Genomic DNA, 17966 nt, shown 5'->3' on the forward strand with positions numbered 1-17966 from the left:
TGAATGGGACCCCGTAAATAAAGCACTGAAGAATCATTCTGAAACTGCAGTGACTCGTGTATTAGTGTTTCACGAGCCTAACAGGTGGCATATCTCAATTTCGAAAATTTTGCAGACACTGCAGTTTTCCATTTGAGGGCAAAATAACTTCATCAATGAAACGCCGCATTAAAGGACACAGTGCAAATTTCGTCGATGGTAGTTCTCACAAAACCATAATCCCCTTCTATCTACAACTAGCTCTTTCACATTCAGTGTCTTCATGACATCTCCCGGCAGTCTTCTCTTTGCCTCAGTGGAAAGTTTCTCGATAACTGCGTCCTCTCACTTGTACCTAACCTGAGGGTGGGTAGGTCTCACCTTCGCCCTCTGCCGAGACTAATCGAATTCCCTCTTATTATTCATCAACCTCTAATCCACTACAAGATAATGCAAGTAAAAAATGCGCCGAGGTGTCTTCGGCACAATCGAGTTCTCTGTACATTCGCTACAGCTTATAATCAAAGCCACCGAAAATAGATATATCTTTCGGTGGTCTCGGTATAATGCTGTATGACCCGCGGCCCATGAAACTTCAACCACGGCTATGTGGTGGCCTATACTATACCGTTGCCAGAAGCACGATTATGGCTAACTTTAACCTTAAATGAAAAATCTACTGAGGCTAGAGGGCTGCAATTTGGTATGTTTGATGATTGGAGGGTGGATGATCAACATAACAATTTGCAGCCCCCTAGCCTCAGTAGTTTTTAAGATAAATAGCCATCTCAGTAGTTTTCTTTTACAGGAAACTATAAGTGCCTATCTCGCAATCTCACTCGTTCTATGCACCCCATAATTAACCTACTTTCCGGCGTTTTCAAACGCTGGTTATTACTCCACCTCAGAATGACCACTTCCTTGGTCCAAGGAGTGTCACATTCTTTGGAGTTTCGACCTGGTTTTTTTTTTTCAAACTCGTCCTTCCCAGTTTTTCTTTATGTCACTCATTGGTATGTTAATCGAATTCATTCTCTCTCTCTCTCTCTCTCTCTCTCTCTCTCTCTCTCTCTCTCTCTCTCTCTCTCTCTCTCTCTCTCTCTATCTCTCTCTCATTTCTTGTCCCGTTTTAGTTCCATTTTTTTATACCACCCTTTGGTAAGTTGATCTCTCCTCTCTCTCTCTCTCTCTATTTCTTGGCCCGTTTTGGTTCATTTTTTTACACCGCTCTTTGGTAAGTTGATCTCTCTCTCTCTCTCTCTCACGCATTTCTTGTTCCATTTTAGTTCCATTCTTGTTTATATTGCTCTTTGGTATGTTACTCTCTCTCTCTCTCTCTCTCTCTCTCTCTCTCTCTCTCTCTCTCTCTCTCTCTCTCTCTCTCATTTCGTGTCCAGTTTTAGTTTCTTCAAATTAGGTTTCGCCAAACACCAACTACCAACAGACATATACAAGCCAACATATTAAAACATGACATGCGTAATCAGCCAAACAATGACATATTCACAAAATAGGCAGGATACAAACAGACCAACAAACACAAACACACACAGACACACGAACACGAGAAACTATCGCAGAAACATGAGCCCACGTAGCTACTGTCACTGGACACTCCTGCAGAGATAGCTGGTTTGCAAAGGACATAACACACCCTTGGACTCGAGTATCATAATGCTAACATTTTGGCCAAAATAAATTTAATGTTACAATAGCAACTCCTTAGCATTTCAATACACAGCAAAAGGTGTGTCACTTTACAATACCGACTCCTTATCATTTCAATACACAGTAAAAGGTGCGAGTCGCTTTACAATACCAACTCCTTACCATTTCAATACACAGCAAAAGGTGTGAGTCACTTTACAATACCAACTCCTTATCATTTCAATACACAGTAAAAGGTGCGAGTAACTTTACAATACCAACTCCTTATCATTTCAATACACAGTAAAAAGTGCGAGTCGTTTACAATACCGACTCCTTACCATTTCAATACACAGTAAAAATTGCTTTCGCTTTACAATACCAACTCCTTACCATTTCAATACACAGCAAAAGGTGTGAGTCACTTTACAATACCGACTCCTTACCATTTCAATACACAGTAAAAGGTGCGAGTCGCTTTACAATACCAACTCCTTACCATTTCAATACACAGCAAAAGGTGTGAGTCACTTTACAATACCAACTCCTTATCATTTCAATACACAGCAAAAGGTGTGAGTCACTTTACAATACCGACTCCTTACCATTTCAATACACAGTAAAAGGTGCAACAATACCAACTCCTTACCATTTCAATACACAGCAAAAGGTGTGAGTCACTTTACAATACCAACTCCTTATCATTTCAATACACAGTAAAAGGTCAGTAACTTTACAATACCAACTCATTATCATTTCAATACACAGCAAAAGGTGCGAGTCACTTTACAACACCAACTCCTTACCATTTCAATACACAGTAAAAGGTGAGTCACTTTACAATACCAACTCCTTACCATTTCAATACACAGCAAAAGGTGTGAGTCACTTTACAATACCAACTCCTTACCATTTCAATACACAGCAAAAGGTGTGAGTCACTTTACAATACCGACTCCTTACCATTTCAATACACAGCAAAAGGTGTGAGTCACTTTACAATACCAACTCCTTACCATTTCAATACACAGCAAAAGGTGTGAGTCACTTTACAATACCAACTCCTTATCATTTCAATACACAGCAAAAGGTGCGAGTCACTTTACAACACCAACTCCTTACCATTTCAATACACAGCAAAAGGTGCGAGTCACTTTACAACACCAACTCCTTACCATTTCAATACACAGTAAAAGGTGAGTCACTTTACAATACCAACTCCTTACCATTTCAATACACAGCAAAAGGTGTGAGTCACTTTACAATACCAACTCCTTACCATTTCAATACACAGCAAAAGGTGTGAGTCACTTTACAATACCAACTCCTTACCATTTCAATACACAGTAAAAGTGCGAGTCGCTTTACAATACCAACTCCTTACCATTTCAATACACAGCAAAAGGTGTGAGTCACTTTACAATACCAACTCCTTATCATTTCAATACACAGTAAAAGGTGCGAGTAACTTTACAATACCAACTCCTTATCATTTCAATACACAGCAAAAGGTGCGAGTCACTTTACAACACCAACTCCTTACCATTTCAATACACAGTAAAAGGTGAGTCACTTTACAATACCAACTCCTTACCATTTCAATACACAGCAAAAGGTGTGAGTCACTTTACAATACCAACTCCTTACCATTTCAATACACAGCAAAAGGTGTGAGTCACTTTACAATACCGACTCCTTACCATTTCAATACACAGCAAAAGGTGTGAGTCACTTTACAATACCAACTCCTTACCATTTCAATACACAGCAAAAGGTGTGAGTCACCCTACAATACCAACTCCTTACCACATCAATACACAACAAAAGGTGTGAGTCACTTTACAATACAAACTCCTTACCATTTCAATACACAACAAAAGATGTGAGTCACTTTACAATACCAACTCCTTAGCATTTCAATACACAGCAAAAGGTGCGAGTGGTGTGAGTTACTTTACAATACCAACTCCTTACCATTTCAATACACAGTAAAAGGTGTGAGTCACTTTACAATACCAACTCCTTACCATTTCAACACACAACAAAAGGTGCGAGTAACTCTACAATACCAACTCCTTACCATTTCAATACACAGCAAAAGGTGCGAGTCACTCTACAATACCAACTCCTTACCATTTCAATACACAGCAAATGTGTGAGTCACTAAGTTCGATTTCCTCCCTACAGGAACGGGACCCCTGACGCCTTTCCTGCCCGTGATAGCTCGCCACAAGGGCGTCTCAGCAACAGTCATCAGCCTTATATGGACCGTCATGCCGTTTGTCAGGTAATTCCGGATTTAAAACGCTGTCTTTTCGTCATTATTTGGAACCCTTTTAAATGTTTTATTATGTACAAGTGGATGAATAAGGATTGGTTTGTCACTTGGGATCAATGGGGTCGAGGTTTCTCTAAAACACTTACGAGAGATCAAACAAAAATGAGAGAGAGAGAGAGAGAGAGAGAGAGAGCGCCGGAGAGATTAAAGATGAAATAGTAAATTATTGATTGATTGATTGATTATGATACTTAGGTCTTGAACGTAAAAAATGAAGAATGATATTAGATAAAAACCGTAAAAAACGAATATATAAAAACTTCATATTTAAAATATACTGTATACTTAATATATAAAACAAATATGACAAATCTTTAATAAATATACTAAATTATATCTCTTATTCTTGTCTCTGTGCTTTAAAACAAGAAAAAAAGAAAGCTGCGAACGGAACCACTCATATAAGGTGGAGGGCTAATGGCGGCATGTACACGTTTCATCTGCACAATCGAATATCAGCACAGTTTTAGCAAGGTTCAAATGCCAACGGTGTCCTAGATACTGTAAATATTCTAGAAACTGCAAACCATCCTGTTTATGGGAGATGACGATACAAAACTAAACAATTGGTTCATTCTGCAAGTTTTACATAATCCCACCGTTTGGGTGTAGGAATGTGTGTGTGGATATGTGTGTGTGTTACAGTCATTGTCTAAATCCAGACAATTTGTGAAGTGACTGAACTTTCCAGACAACTTGTGAATTGCCTGGTTCACCCAGTTAATTTAGAAATCAGCTAAAGTTTACAGGCAACTTACAGGGTGACTAAAATTCTGATAGATTTTCTGGGCATACTGACTAATCTGGGTTATTTACTGACATAAACATACAAACAGTATTCCTGGGTAAAATTTCATCTTCTAAAACGATAAACAAAAGAATAAAATGTGACTGTAAGGTACGTCATTAAATCAGTTTTTATTTTTACAATTTCAAACTAGAGTGACACCGACTACTGCATTTGTGATCTTCTTTATAACATTTACAGCGATTTGTTCGACAATGTCTCTCACTCACAGTACAATTGCACTTAGCTTAACCTTGGCCACCAAACCTAGATAACTGCTGTACTGCCTGACGCAAGACACTCAAGTCACTAATGCCGTACAGTTACTGGGCACAAATATCAAACTGGCCTCTGCTGTATCGTTCCTGAAGTCTTCCTTCTCTCACGGCCATCTGATACATGTCTTTTTCATTACGATCTAAAACTACGCCTATAACATTCGGGAATCGCCTTTACCTCGACCAACCAATGGGATGGGAATTGTCACATGATCTCCAGGATTCCCATCCGTTCAGATTGGGCTCACTGACCAGAAGCTGCTCTTGACCATTGAAGGGCTATGTTTCCTTGCAGAACACGAAGACTTCCTGTGGGATTCTGGTCACAGGGTGAACTGTTTGGATGGGCAGAGCACTCAGGCAAAGCATCTGGATGAACAGAGCACTCAGGCAAACCATCTGGATGAACAGAGCACTCGGGTGGATCATCTGGATGAACAGAGCGCTCTGCGGATGCCTTGGTTTACCATGAGCCGTTAACAAGTCTGGCCAAAGAAGTTTGAGTTCCGAAATGACTACTTACTGTAAATTCACTACCATTATCGCTTTGAAGAATTGGAGGTGCTCCAAACATCAGATATATGTCAGTTAGAATGCAAACTTAGCAGCCATTTTTGAAATTAAGGGACGCAATATGCAATACTTTTATTAGGTGATCTCGATGCACCATCATCCACTTGTACTTTCCTTTGGCACAAGACTGCATGTCTACGAGATCCACCTGGGCTCATGAGCCAAAGTCCTTTGACAAAATCGGCTTGACAGTAACACCCTTGGCCATACATTTTTCCGTTTCTTTTGACGCTGAACCAGCAAAAGATTTGAACATCTGTAAATTATCTCTACTAACGTTTGCATATCTTGACAAAGCTTCCACCATTTTGTCTCTGCCGCCATGTCCCGTAGTAATACAAGGACGTTTTATTGTGTCAAACACATCCTCAATGTGCACAAAATAAACAGGTTCTTGAGGTCTATCACTCCGTTTATCAACTTTTCATCATCACCACACTGAAGAATTTCGTAGCGTCCTAGGATGTAATAACACTGCCGATTTGATTTATTTTTGGCAGATGTTGCTCCTCTAAGTCCCTCTGTCAGATTGTAGTATTTAATTTTAGTCAGCAGAAATGATGTTGAATCACAGTTTTTCTTCAACATCACTTTCTCGTAAAATAGTGTTTCCTCAGAGCACGCCGCCATATCTTCTACAGTCGAAGTAAAAGCAATGGCAGGACAAGGGGTTCTGAATGATAGGGTGAAATGTGAGTGTGGATCAGATGAACACACACACACACAAACATAAACACACACATACACACACACACACGCACGCACACACACTGATAAAACACCAAGACATCATCACACAAACTACCAAAAGGCAAACTGGCCAATTACATTTCAATCAATATGACAAGAAAATCTATCAGAATTCTAGTCACTTTGTAAACTGCCTGTAAACTTTAGTCGATTTCTAAATTGACCCGGTGGACCAGGCAATTCGCATGTTGTCTGAAAAGTTCGGTCACTTTGCAAATTGTCTGGGTTTAGACACTGACTGTAACATACATACTCATATATATATATATATATATATATATATATATATATATATATATATATATATATATATATATATATATACAGTATACATACTCTCTTAATAACTCAATGTCATCCTTTGCCTGACGTTTCTCGCCATCTGTTTCAATGCTCCAGATATAAAAACAAATAAACAGAGTTACATCCGCAACAGCAGTGCAAGTCGTTGCACTGAAATCAAACTCAGTGACCAGAGACGCTGAAGAGGTTCCTCTCTCTCTCCACCCACCATCGAGACAAGGCTACGAAGTCTCTCTCTCTCTCTCTCTCTCTCTCCAAAATAGCGCTCTCTCTCTCTTTCTCTCTCTTATTACCTCTCTCCATCCACCCTCTTCCTCATTGGGTTTACTGCCCTAAAATGGAAGACGTCCAAAAATACAAAACTGCCCAAAAATGGAGACTGCCCTCGCCCTACAGATTTTGCAGGTCCAAATCCTTTCTCTTCCTCTTAAACTTACCTGTGGTGTGTCATCCATCCAAATTTTGCAGATACTGCAGTTTTCTTCCCTCATTGGGTTTACTGCCCTAAAATGGAAGACTGCGGTATCTGCAAAAATACAAAACTGAGAAAAATGGTAGATACTGTAGTTTTCCCTCGCCTTACTACAGATTTTGCAGGTACTGCAAATGGGACCCCCTAATTACTCGTGGAAAGCATTGAAGAATCATTCTGAAACTGCACTAACTTGTGTATTAGTGTTTCACGAGCCCAATAGGTGGCGTATCTCAATTTCGAAAATTTTGCAGATACTGCATTTTTCCATTTTAGGGCAGATTAGCCGGCTGTAACGCCGAGTCTAATTAAAAGGTTTCCTCGCACTGATGACGAAGAACGAAAACTACGATGTCTATGTTTGGGTGTATCCAATGTACTGTCAATACATACGTACGTATTTTAGTCACAAAGTCCCCCATGAAGAAACAAATGCAACGAAGTTCCAGCGAACGTAATGAATGTGTTTCTGTGCGTGTGAATGTTATAGAACAGAATATAGAATTTAGGCCCAAGACCAAGCGCTGAGACCTATGAGGTCATTCAGCGCTGAAACGGAAATGGACGGTCAAAAGGTTTGAAAGGTGTCACTGGAGGAAAACCTGCAAGTTGCACTTTGAATCAAGTGTTAGGAAAGTCAGATGAAGGAAAGAGAATGCATAGCATAAACACATGTTGGCAACTTATCACATGCATATCACAAACGAGTTGAAAACAAGGCAACGGCTGTAGGTGGAAAACAAATATCTGGAAAATGCTGGACAGTCAACCTGTTCGTCACGAGTGCGCGATGAGTTTCTGGCATAATCTGATGACATGTTTTGCTGTTGACGCAGCCTCATGTGTTTGAATACCCGTGAGGGCTTGATGCCCTGAATCCTGTGGTTCTCAATCTTTTTTGACTTATGGCACCGTAACTAATGTATAGTCATGACCGTGACACCCCTTGTTCAACATCCCACCATATCGCATGAATTAACTTCTTATTTAATGAATGAAATGATTATCCATACTCAAACCAAAATCAGTACACCGTACATGCAGAAATATACTGTACAAACAAAGAGCATATCAGAAGAATTAGATAAACATAATGACAGTAGACACACTGATAATAATTAGAGTAGACTTCTGCAAACTTTTTTTTTTTACAAATGTTCATTGAGATGATGTAGCTAAGACAAAATTCATGACAATCTTGCGGCACCCCTTGGCACTGTCTGTGGCAACCCAGGGTGCCACGGCACCCAGTTTGAGAATCACTGCCCTAACCAATGAACCTTTCTGTCTCACTTTTACTCGCCTAAATTAATTACAGATCTATACTCTATGTCTCACTACAAATATCTTGAGTATATAATCTATGTCTGTTTTGAAATGACACCAGAATCTCAGTTCCTTTACAAAAGCCACTGCGACCACATAAACATGGTCTACTCATGTTCTTTCAACTTCCCATTTTTCTTGATCATTGAGGAATCATAAAGCTTCAATTCTTTGCATTTCTTCAAGGCACTGGAAGGATGCAACGATCTATGTTGACAGTTTTTTCGAGTGACTGATATTTTTCCTCATCTCTTCACATGTGGTTACCCCTCTTTTCCTCACTGTCCAAGACTTTATTGGGTGATACCCTGTACCTCCTAATATAATTCTACCTTGGAAAGAAACAGACATTATTATCATTGTTATTAGTTCAGTAGATGAAACCTGTTCACATGGAACAAGCACACCAAAGGGGCCACTGACTTGAAATTCAAGCGCCCAAAGGATACGTTGGTTTCAACCTCCCACCGCAGCAGACCCCACATTGCGGCAGTAACTGATCATGACACAGAACCAGTGATTTTTCATCGCCCTGGGGGAGACGCGAACCCCCCGCGACATCTGAGTGGCAAACCCCGACACTAACCACTATACCAGCGGACCAGCTATGTTTCATCTGAAGCAACAGAATGCATCTCAGACACAGGCTGGTAGATACAGTCTGATATAATTCACTGTCAATAAATTCCAGTATTATTTTTACAAAAACTCTTCTGTACCTACAGTAGATTCTGAAAAGATCAAAATACCAGTTTACAAGACCACCAAGGTAATCCTTGAAGCAAAAGCACTGTACCAGTGCAAAAAAACTGTAACTTATCATTTCTTTCATTTTCTGTGAAGACCTTAGCCCAACTATCATGAATCTTTGTATTCAGAGCGGAAACACACCTGACCTCCCTTATATGTTACAGGCAGATAGCAAAACCAGCCACGCCTGAAATTTATGAAAAATTCTAGGCAATAAATTTCGCTCACTTCATCAACTCAAAGGACAAAGGTAAGATGAATGGAATCTAAGCTCCCAAGATTCGATCCCAAATCACATCCACAGAAAGAGTTACAGAATCTAACCTGACACCACATTTGACAGGGAAGTGTGTCACTATGATTCATCACCAATAGCACTGTACCAGTGCAATGTAACTGTTTCTGTAACTATATATATATATCTATATATATATATATATATATATAAATATATATAAATTTATATATCAACTATATATAAGATGAATGGATATAAGCTAAGATTCGATTCCAAATACATCCACAGAAAATTAAACTGAAGACAATTTGACAAGATTTCATATATATATATATATATATATATATAAATATATATATATATATATATATATATATATATATAAGACAATTTATTTCATATATATATATATATATATATATATATATATATATATATATATATATATATATATATATATATATATATATATATATATATATATATATATATATATATATATACACAGGACAAAAAAATTTTCACCTACATCAATGTAGCATACAAATCAACAAGTACACAAACAAAAAGCCATCTTGTGTACGTAGCATAAACCTTGAAATTTTCACGAACATTCCCCCAGAGAACTTCAGAACAATGCGAAATAGAGAAGTTTATGAGCGCACCAAAAATAAAACCACAAGTGACGCAGACATTGTGACCACCAGCCATTATGTGACTCGTAAATTTTATCTTAATGATATCAAACCCTCCAGAATTTACGACCAACTCTTTCGGTTGGAGCAGCTCAACCGATTCTGAGAGCTATTTCCTTGTGATGCCATATTAACCGGGGCTTCAAACTGAGAAGTATTCTCAACCATATTAGGAATGGAATGGAATGGAGTGGAATACAGATTCACCGATTGACTGATTTACAGATTTTAGGCACACATGCCAAGCTCTGGGGCAACTAAGGTCATTCAGCGCTTGAAAGGAAATTGAGAGTAGGTAGGTTTGAAAGGTGTAACAGGAGGAAAACCTCAAAGCAGTTGCACTATGAAACGATTGTTAGAGAGGGTGGAAAGTCTGATGGAAGGATTATGAACGGAGGTGCAGTAAAAGAATGAAAGGGGTTGCAGCCAGGGGCCGAAGGCACGCTGCAAGACTCTTAAATAATGCCTACAGTGTACCACGTGCAGACGTGGTTAAAGAAGCAGGCACCAGAGTCAACCTAACTGATAAGGCCTTCATACTAGTCGCTTCTGGTATAACTCCCTCCCTTCCTCTGTACTCCCTGAACTTGTTCCTATAAAACCAATATGCGTCGTTTACATTTGCTAGTTTTAAAAAGACTTCATATTTGATACATTTAGGAGTTATTCTATCATAAATGGAATGCATCAGTAATAATAATAATTATTATTATTATTATTATTATTATTATTATTATTATTATTATTATTATTATTATTATTAACAATAATAATAATAATAATATTATTATTATTATTATATTATTATTATTATTATTATTATTCAGAATATAATAATAATAATAATAATAATAATAATAATAATAATAATAATAATAATAATAATAATAATAATAACAACAACTTATGTATTTAGGAGTTTGTGGCGTGCTGCAGTATTTAATACTTCTGCCGTGGGTTTATGCTCATTGTATAACTTTTCAGGATTGATTCTCTTCCCTTTCATTGTAGAGGTAATTCTTCGTCCCGATTCAAGGTCGTTCTCTTCGTTTTTTTTTTTATTATTTATTCTCATCAAGAAAACCGAAGGCTTTACTCATTTCGTAAACGTAATTTGCCCTGAAGGAACCGTTTACACTGGCATTTATACACAATCGTAACGGCTCAATCTTAATGGTTTCCTGTAGCCCTGAACACTGCCCTAAAATGGAAGGGTGCAGTATCTGCAAAGATACAGAACTGAGAAAAATACAGATACTGCCATTTTTCCTTGCCTTACTACAGCTTTTGCAGATACTGCAAGTGGGACGCCATAAATACTCGTGGAAAGCAACGAAGAATCGTTCTGAAAGTGCAGACTTGTGTATTAGTGGGTTCACGAGCCCAACAGGCGGAATGTTTCAATTTCGAACATTTTGCACATACTGCAGTCTTCCATTTTAGGGCAGAACGGTTTGCCATGTCTCAAGTTTTATCTTGAATCTCCTTAATAATTCTTCCCACATGACAATGCCATAAACCTACGGGAAACTGTGTTCTACGGCCCCCACCCACCTCCCCAGTACATCAATAAATCCACCCACTCCTTTTTTGCAGCCTAATAAGCAAGACTTGCGCCGGGGCGCTGTCCCCAGCAGGGTGAGTGGTGTCGTCAGTGCACCTCACATGGTGCACTGTAGGCATTACTTAAGGTTCTTTGCAGCGTCCCTTCGGCCCCTAGCTGCAACCCCTTTCATTCCTTTTACTGTACCCCCTTTCATATTCCTTCTTCCACCTGACTTTCCACCCTCTCTAACAATTGTTTCATAGTGCAACTGCTTTGAGGTTTTCATCCTGTTACAATTTTTGAACCCTCCAGTGCTGAATGACCCCATAGGTCCCAGCGCCTAAATTTACATAAATTCCTCTTGCAGCCTGATAAGCAAGACTTGCGCCGGGGCGCTGTCAGACTACTTCCGCGTCCACAGACAAGTCTTCCTCGGCAGCCTGATGCTCATGATCGCCTCCTTCATCGGGATCTACTTCACGCCCGACATCGTTCCGAACGCCCCCAACACGCCCACGGGTGACGATGCTGCGCAGATGCTCTCGAATTCGACGGAACTGGGGGCGCAAAACGAGAGTCATTATGTGCCTGGTACGTTTTTTTTTTTTTTTTTTTTACTGTGAAATTCAAGTTCGATTATTTGAAAACTTAATTAAATTCTCAAGTTATTGTAACCAAGTTAAACGTGGGCTTCAAATCATTCCTACGAGAATCATTATGTACCCGGTACGTTTTTATTTTTTTTTTGTTTTTGTTTTACTGTGAAACTGAAGTTCTATTATTTGAAAACCTAAGTAGCTTCTCAAGTTATTGTAACCAAGTTGAACGTGGGCTTCAAATCATTCCTACGAGAGTCTTTATGTACCTGGTACTTTTTTTTTTTTTTTTTGGACTGTGAAATTCATATTCTATTATTTGAAAACTTGCGTAAATTCTCAAGTTACCGTAACCAAGATAAACGTGGGCTTCAAATCATTCCTACGAGAGTCATTATGTACCTGGTACTTTTTTTTTTTTTTGACAGTGAAATTCAGGTTCTATTATTTGAAAACTTACGTAAGCTCTATAGTTACTGTCACTGAGATAAACATACCCTTCAAATTAATCCCAGCTCATTATTATTACTATTAAAACAGTTTTACCGGGCCCACTAAACTGATTATCAGCTCTCACATGGCTGGCCCGAAGGACTTGTTTTTATTTATACATTTTTTAATTTAGATTTAGTCAATTGAATTACATCTTTTCAAAAACTTTATACCTGGACTAATTTCAGATGTTGAAGTTTCTGAGCTTCAGCAAGATATGCTCGTATATAAGTGGCTTCTCAGACATAGGCCTACTGAAAATTTTATCATCTCCCCATTACTACAACGTCTAGTATAAATATTATAGGAATATTTGACTGACATTTCCTTACATTAATGGAAGTCAAAATAGAACCCCCATTCTCTTCAAACAGAAGCAAAACAAAATTTATTCCAGTTATTTCTTCAGACCCACGAAATGATGAACCTAATAACCAAAGTAACTCTCCCTCCTGGACTCTTCCAGGTCCGGAAAGCTCTACGGGAGACCTGCTCGGGAGGTACGAGTTCTGGCTCCTCTTCCTGTGCTTGCTGGGACAATACTGCGGCCACATTACCACCATTACTATGCAGGAAACGATATGCTTCAGTTTAATAGGTAAAGAGCTCTCTCTCTCTCTCTCTCTCTCTCTCTCTCTCTCTCTCTCTCTCTCTCTCTCTCTCTCTCTCTCTCACACACATATACAGTAGGCACACGCTGCGGACATATTGCAGGGAATTTTATACTCTAATTCATGATCAACGTTCTCTCTCTCTCTCTCTCTCTCTCTCTCTCTCTCTCTCTCTCACACACCAAACCAGCACTGCAGACAATGCTCTTATCATGTATGGACAGTCATTATTCACTCTCACTCTCAGAGACACATACAACACACACACACACATAAAACATAAAACATACAAGCTGGCACACGCTGTGACATATAGCTATTTTCATGCAAGGAATTATGTTTTGATTCAATTTTAATATTCTCTCTCTCTCTCTCTCTCACATACAAACATACATACACACATATATACATGCCCACTCTCTACTGCTATTTTCATGTAAGGAATTATGTTTCAATTCAATTTTAATATTTTCTCTCTCTCTCTCTCTCTCTCTCTCTCACACACACACACACTCAGAGACACATACACACACACACACACAGAGACACATACAAATACACACACACACATAAACAGGGACAAGCTGCGGACATATTGCCACTTTCATGTAAGGAATTATGTTTTGATTCATTTTTAATATTCTCTCTCTCTCTCTCTCTCTCTCTCTCTCTCTCTCAAATACATACACACACATAAACAGGGACAAGCTGCGGACATATTGCCACTTTCATGTAAGGAATTATATTTTGATTCATTTTTAATATTCTCTCTCTCTCTCTTTCTCTCTTTCTCTTTCTCTCTCACACACACACACACGAACGGTGAACCGAACGCCTATCCACGGTAATAGCCAGCAATTCGAACAGAACTCTCCCCCACAACAACAACAACAAACGCCATATCCCACACCAACAGAACAATACAAAAGATAAAAATCTGAACTGCCCTCCCACTTCCGTCTTCCTGTCAAGTCCTCCTCTGTCATCAGTCTCTCTTACATCCTCCCCACCCCCTTTCCCCTCCCCTACCCGTCATACGCCCCCTCCCCTTTCCCCTTTCAATACTAAACGAACGACAATCTCTCCCTTAAACGCGGCCTCATTTTGATACAGCCTATTCAACCTTCCCTCAGGTGACGCCCTTCACAAATATGGGGAGCAACGGCTGTGGGGGACCTTAGGATGGGGCATCTCTGCCGTGGCTGGCGGGGCTCTGGTCGATTGGTATTCCAGGGTAAGCTTGGTTTGTTGTCAAGAGCATAATTCTGAGTTTTCCGTTTTGGATTCTGAGTCAGTAATGGCAATCTAAACCTAGGTGAAAATGGCTAATCTTGAGGTCTAGTGACCACAAGTTTTCTTGAGCTTCTTAATCTGTTCAGGGAATCTTAAGTTCACAGTCTGTTAACTAAAATCTTACTGGTACCTTCAATTTCAGAGACTTGAGATCTACAAGTATATTGGCCACAATTTTAATTTTTTTTTTCTTTGTCAATTTACATAACTTAATCTCAAAACCTATACTTAGTTTATTAAATACAGATGTACCTTATCTAGTTTTGCTTAAATGCAGGTATTTGGAAAGCCCAGTCAAATGACTTGTTAAACACAATTCTACATTGCCATTTATCGGTTATATTGAGAGAAGACTTAAGGACAACTCTTACAATAATTCTCTGATAATTATTAAAAACTTTAAGCCTTGAAAATATCCCTAGAGCCTATCTGTTAATTTAGGAGATACATTATCATGTTTAGTCTCCGTAGCCTTCAAAAAACAAAAAGTTAAAAATTCGCCGAAGTTTCTTCAGTGCAATCGAGTTTTCTGTGCAGCCGCTACTGAGTACAATCAAGGCCACCAAAAATAGATTTATCTTTTGGTGGTCTCGGTATAATGCTGTATGAGCTGCAACCCACGAAATTTTAACAACGGCCCGGTGGTGGCCTGTCCTATATCGTTCCCAGAAGCACGAATATGGCTAACTTTAACATCAAATAAAATAAAAACTACTGAGGCTAGAGGGCTGCAATTTGGGATGTTAATGATTGGAGGGTGGATGATCAACATACCTATTTGCAGCCCTCTAGCCTCAGTAGTTTTTAAGATCTGAGGGGGGACAGAAAAAGTGCGGAATGAATAAAGTGCGGACGGACAGACAAAGCCGGCACAATAATTTCCTTTTGCAGAAAACTAAGAACGAACTGTCACGTCTTTTCTGAAAGGACCTAGCCTCTGCTCACGTCTTTTCTGAAAGGACCTAGCCTCTGCTAAGTGATTTTAAAACAACATGATTGCAAGTAAATAGTTCTTTTAACATTATTTGTTAAAACGCATGCTATCTCAGCACAAATGTGCAGTTCAAGCAAACTCATTTTCCAGTAAAAACCTCCCCCTCCTCCTCCTCCTCCTGAATACAAGACCCACATATTAAAAGTGCACTGTTTCCAGGTCATTTCTAAGCTACAGTATCTTGTTATCAGTGCTATTAGCTATCCTGAAAATTTGAGTCTCAAACTTTACCAGAAATTCTTTTCTTTGGCATGATGCACTAAAATTCTACTCATGCTTTTTTTTCAAAAACAACATTAAATTTTTCAAAACTACTAATTGAATTAGTAAGACGCTGAAATCATTTGCCAGGTGTAAGTGGTCATCGAATGAAGGTTTCAAGACATTCTGACCTTTAAAAATCAAAAGTTTCAAGACATTCCGACTTTAAATTTTCCAAGAAATTTAAATCCCATTAAATCATTCCTATCTAAATCCACATCTACCATGAGGAGACAATTAGGTGCTTTCAAAGAGCGTGAGAGCAGAACTTTTTTCATTCACATTCACCTTGAAAAAACTACCCAAGTCCCACATCATGAAGAACAAACTCATGGCAATTTTACGGAAAATGCAGTAATATTCTACGCCTGATTTTAAAGAAATTGAAAGCATACTAGGGATTTTTGCAAGATAGTTAATAATAGACTGGAAAGTGTAAATAGATGGCCCCCTAAAAGGGGACTTTATGGGAAAAAAAAAAACTTCTAAAAGTAACTATTGTGAACACATTTGTGTTAGATACACCTTTTGGGATTCCTCTGAAGTACGTATTCTCTAGTACCTAAACTGTTTTGTATGTTTTTAGTACAGGTTCCATTTCCATAACAGATTTATTATTATTATTATTATTATTATTATTATTATTATTATTATTATTATTATTATTATTATTATTATTATTTTTATTATTATTATCATCATCATTCAGAAGATGAACCCTATTCATACTGAACATGCCCACAAGAGCCACTGACTGGAAATTCAAGCTTCCAAAGAATATGGTGTTCAATTAGGAAGAAGCAAGAGCAGGTAAAGGGAAATACAGAAAGAAGAGATCCCACTCACTTATTAAAAATAAAAAATATATTAATAAATTAATAAATAGATAAACCTGTACAAAAATGCAAGGAGAACAGCATTACGGTAGTAATGCATTGCATGCAACTACTTCACGCACTCACTGGGTTGCTTATAAAAATGTCAGGTTTCAATTTGCACTGTGTGAAGTTCTGGAAATGCTGAGAGCAACTTCTGACATGATGCCAGTGTCAACCATAAAAGTGCTTCTGACATGATGCCAGTGTCAACCATAAAAGTGCTTCTGACATGATGCCAGTGTCAACCATAAAAGTGCTTCTGACATGACGCCAGTGTCAACCATAAAAGTGCTTCTGACATGATGCCAGTGTCAACCATAAAAGTGCTTCTGACATGACGCTAGTGTCAACCATAAAGGTGCTTCTGACATGACGCCAGTGTCGACCATAAAAGTGCTTCTGAAATGACGACATTGTCAGCCATAAAAGCGCTTCTGACATGACGCCAGTGCCAACCATAAAAGTGCTTCTGACATGACGCCATTGTCAACCATAAAAGTGCTTCTGACATGACCCCACTGTCAACCATAAAAGTGCTTCTGACACAATGCTAGTGCCAACCATAAAAGTGCTTCTGACATGATGCCATTGTCAACCATAAAGTGCTTCTGACATGACGCCAGTGCCAACCATAAAAGTGCTTCTGATATGATGCCAATACACGATGCCAGTGTCATCCATAAAAGTGCTTCTGACATGACACGTGTCAACCATGAAGGTGCTTCTGACATGACACCAGTGCCAACCATAAAGGTGCTTCTGACATGATGCCAGTGTCAACCATAAAAGTGCTAACATGACATGCCAACCATAAAAGTGGTCCTGACATGATGCCAGTGTCAAACATAAAAAAGCTTTTGACATGATGCCAGTGTCAAACATGAAAGTGCTTCTGACATGATGCCAGTGTCAACCATAAAAGTGCTTCTGACACAATGCCAATGTCAACCATAAAGGTGCTTCTGACATGATGGTAGTGGCAACCATACAAGTGCTTCTGACATGATACCATTGTCAACCATAAAAGTGCTTCTGACATGATGCCAGTGTCAATCATAAGTGCTTCTGACATGATGCCAGTGCCAACCATAAAAGTGCTTATGACATAACGCCAGTGCCAACCATAAAAGTGCTTCTGACATGATGCCAGTGTCAATCA

General features: G+C 38.8%; 1 protein-coding gene across 6 annotated transcripts in view; it reads left to right on the plus strand.

Moving 5' to 3' along the window:
• The window catches only part of LOC136853361 (maltose permease-like), a 46314-nt gene that overhangs the window by 17051 nt on the left and 11297 nt on the right, over nucleotides 1-17966 (plus strand). For all 6 annotated transcript variants that reach the window (XM_067128754.1, XM_067128755.1, XM_067128757.1 and 3 more), the window contains exons 3-6: nucleotides 3814-3913; nucleotides 12050-12273; nucleotides 13237-13368; nucleotides 14515-14615. In XM_067128754.1, coding sequence (XP_066984855.1) covers nucleotides 3814-3913; nucleotides 12050-12273; nucleotides 13237-13368; nucleotides 14515-14615 — 557 coding nt within the window. The remainder of the gene's footprint in view (nucleotides 1-3813; nucleotides 3914-12049; nucleotides 12274-13236; nucleotides 13369-14514; nucleotides 14616-17966) is intronic.

The sequence above is a fragment of the Macrobrachium rosenbergii genome, chromosome 27 (genome assembly GCF_040412425.1).
Source record: "Macrobrachium rosenbergii isolate ZJJX-2024 chromosome 27, ASM4041242v1, whole genome shotgun sequence".
In the NCBI taxonomy this organism is placed as follows: domain Eukaryota; kingdom Metazoa; phylum Arthropoda; class Malacostraca; order Decapoda; family Palaemonidae; genus Macrobrachium; species Macrobrachium rosenbergii.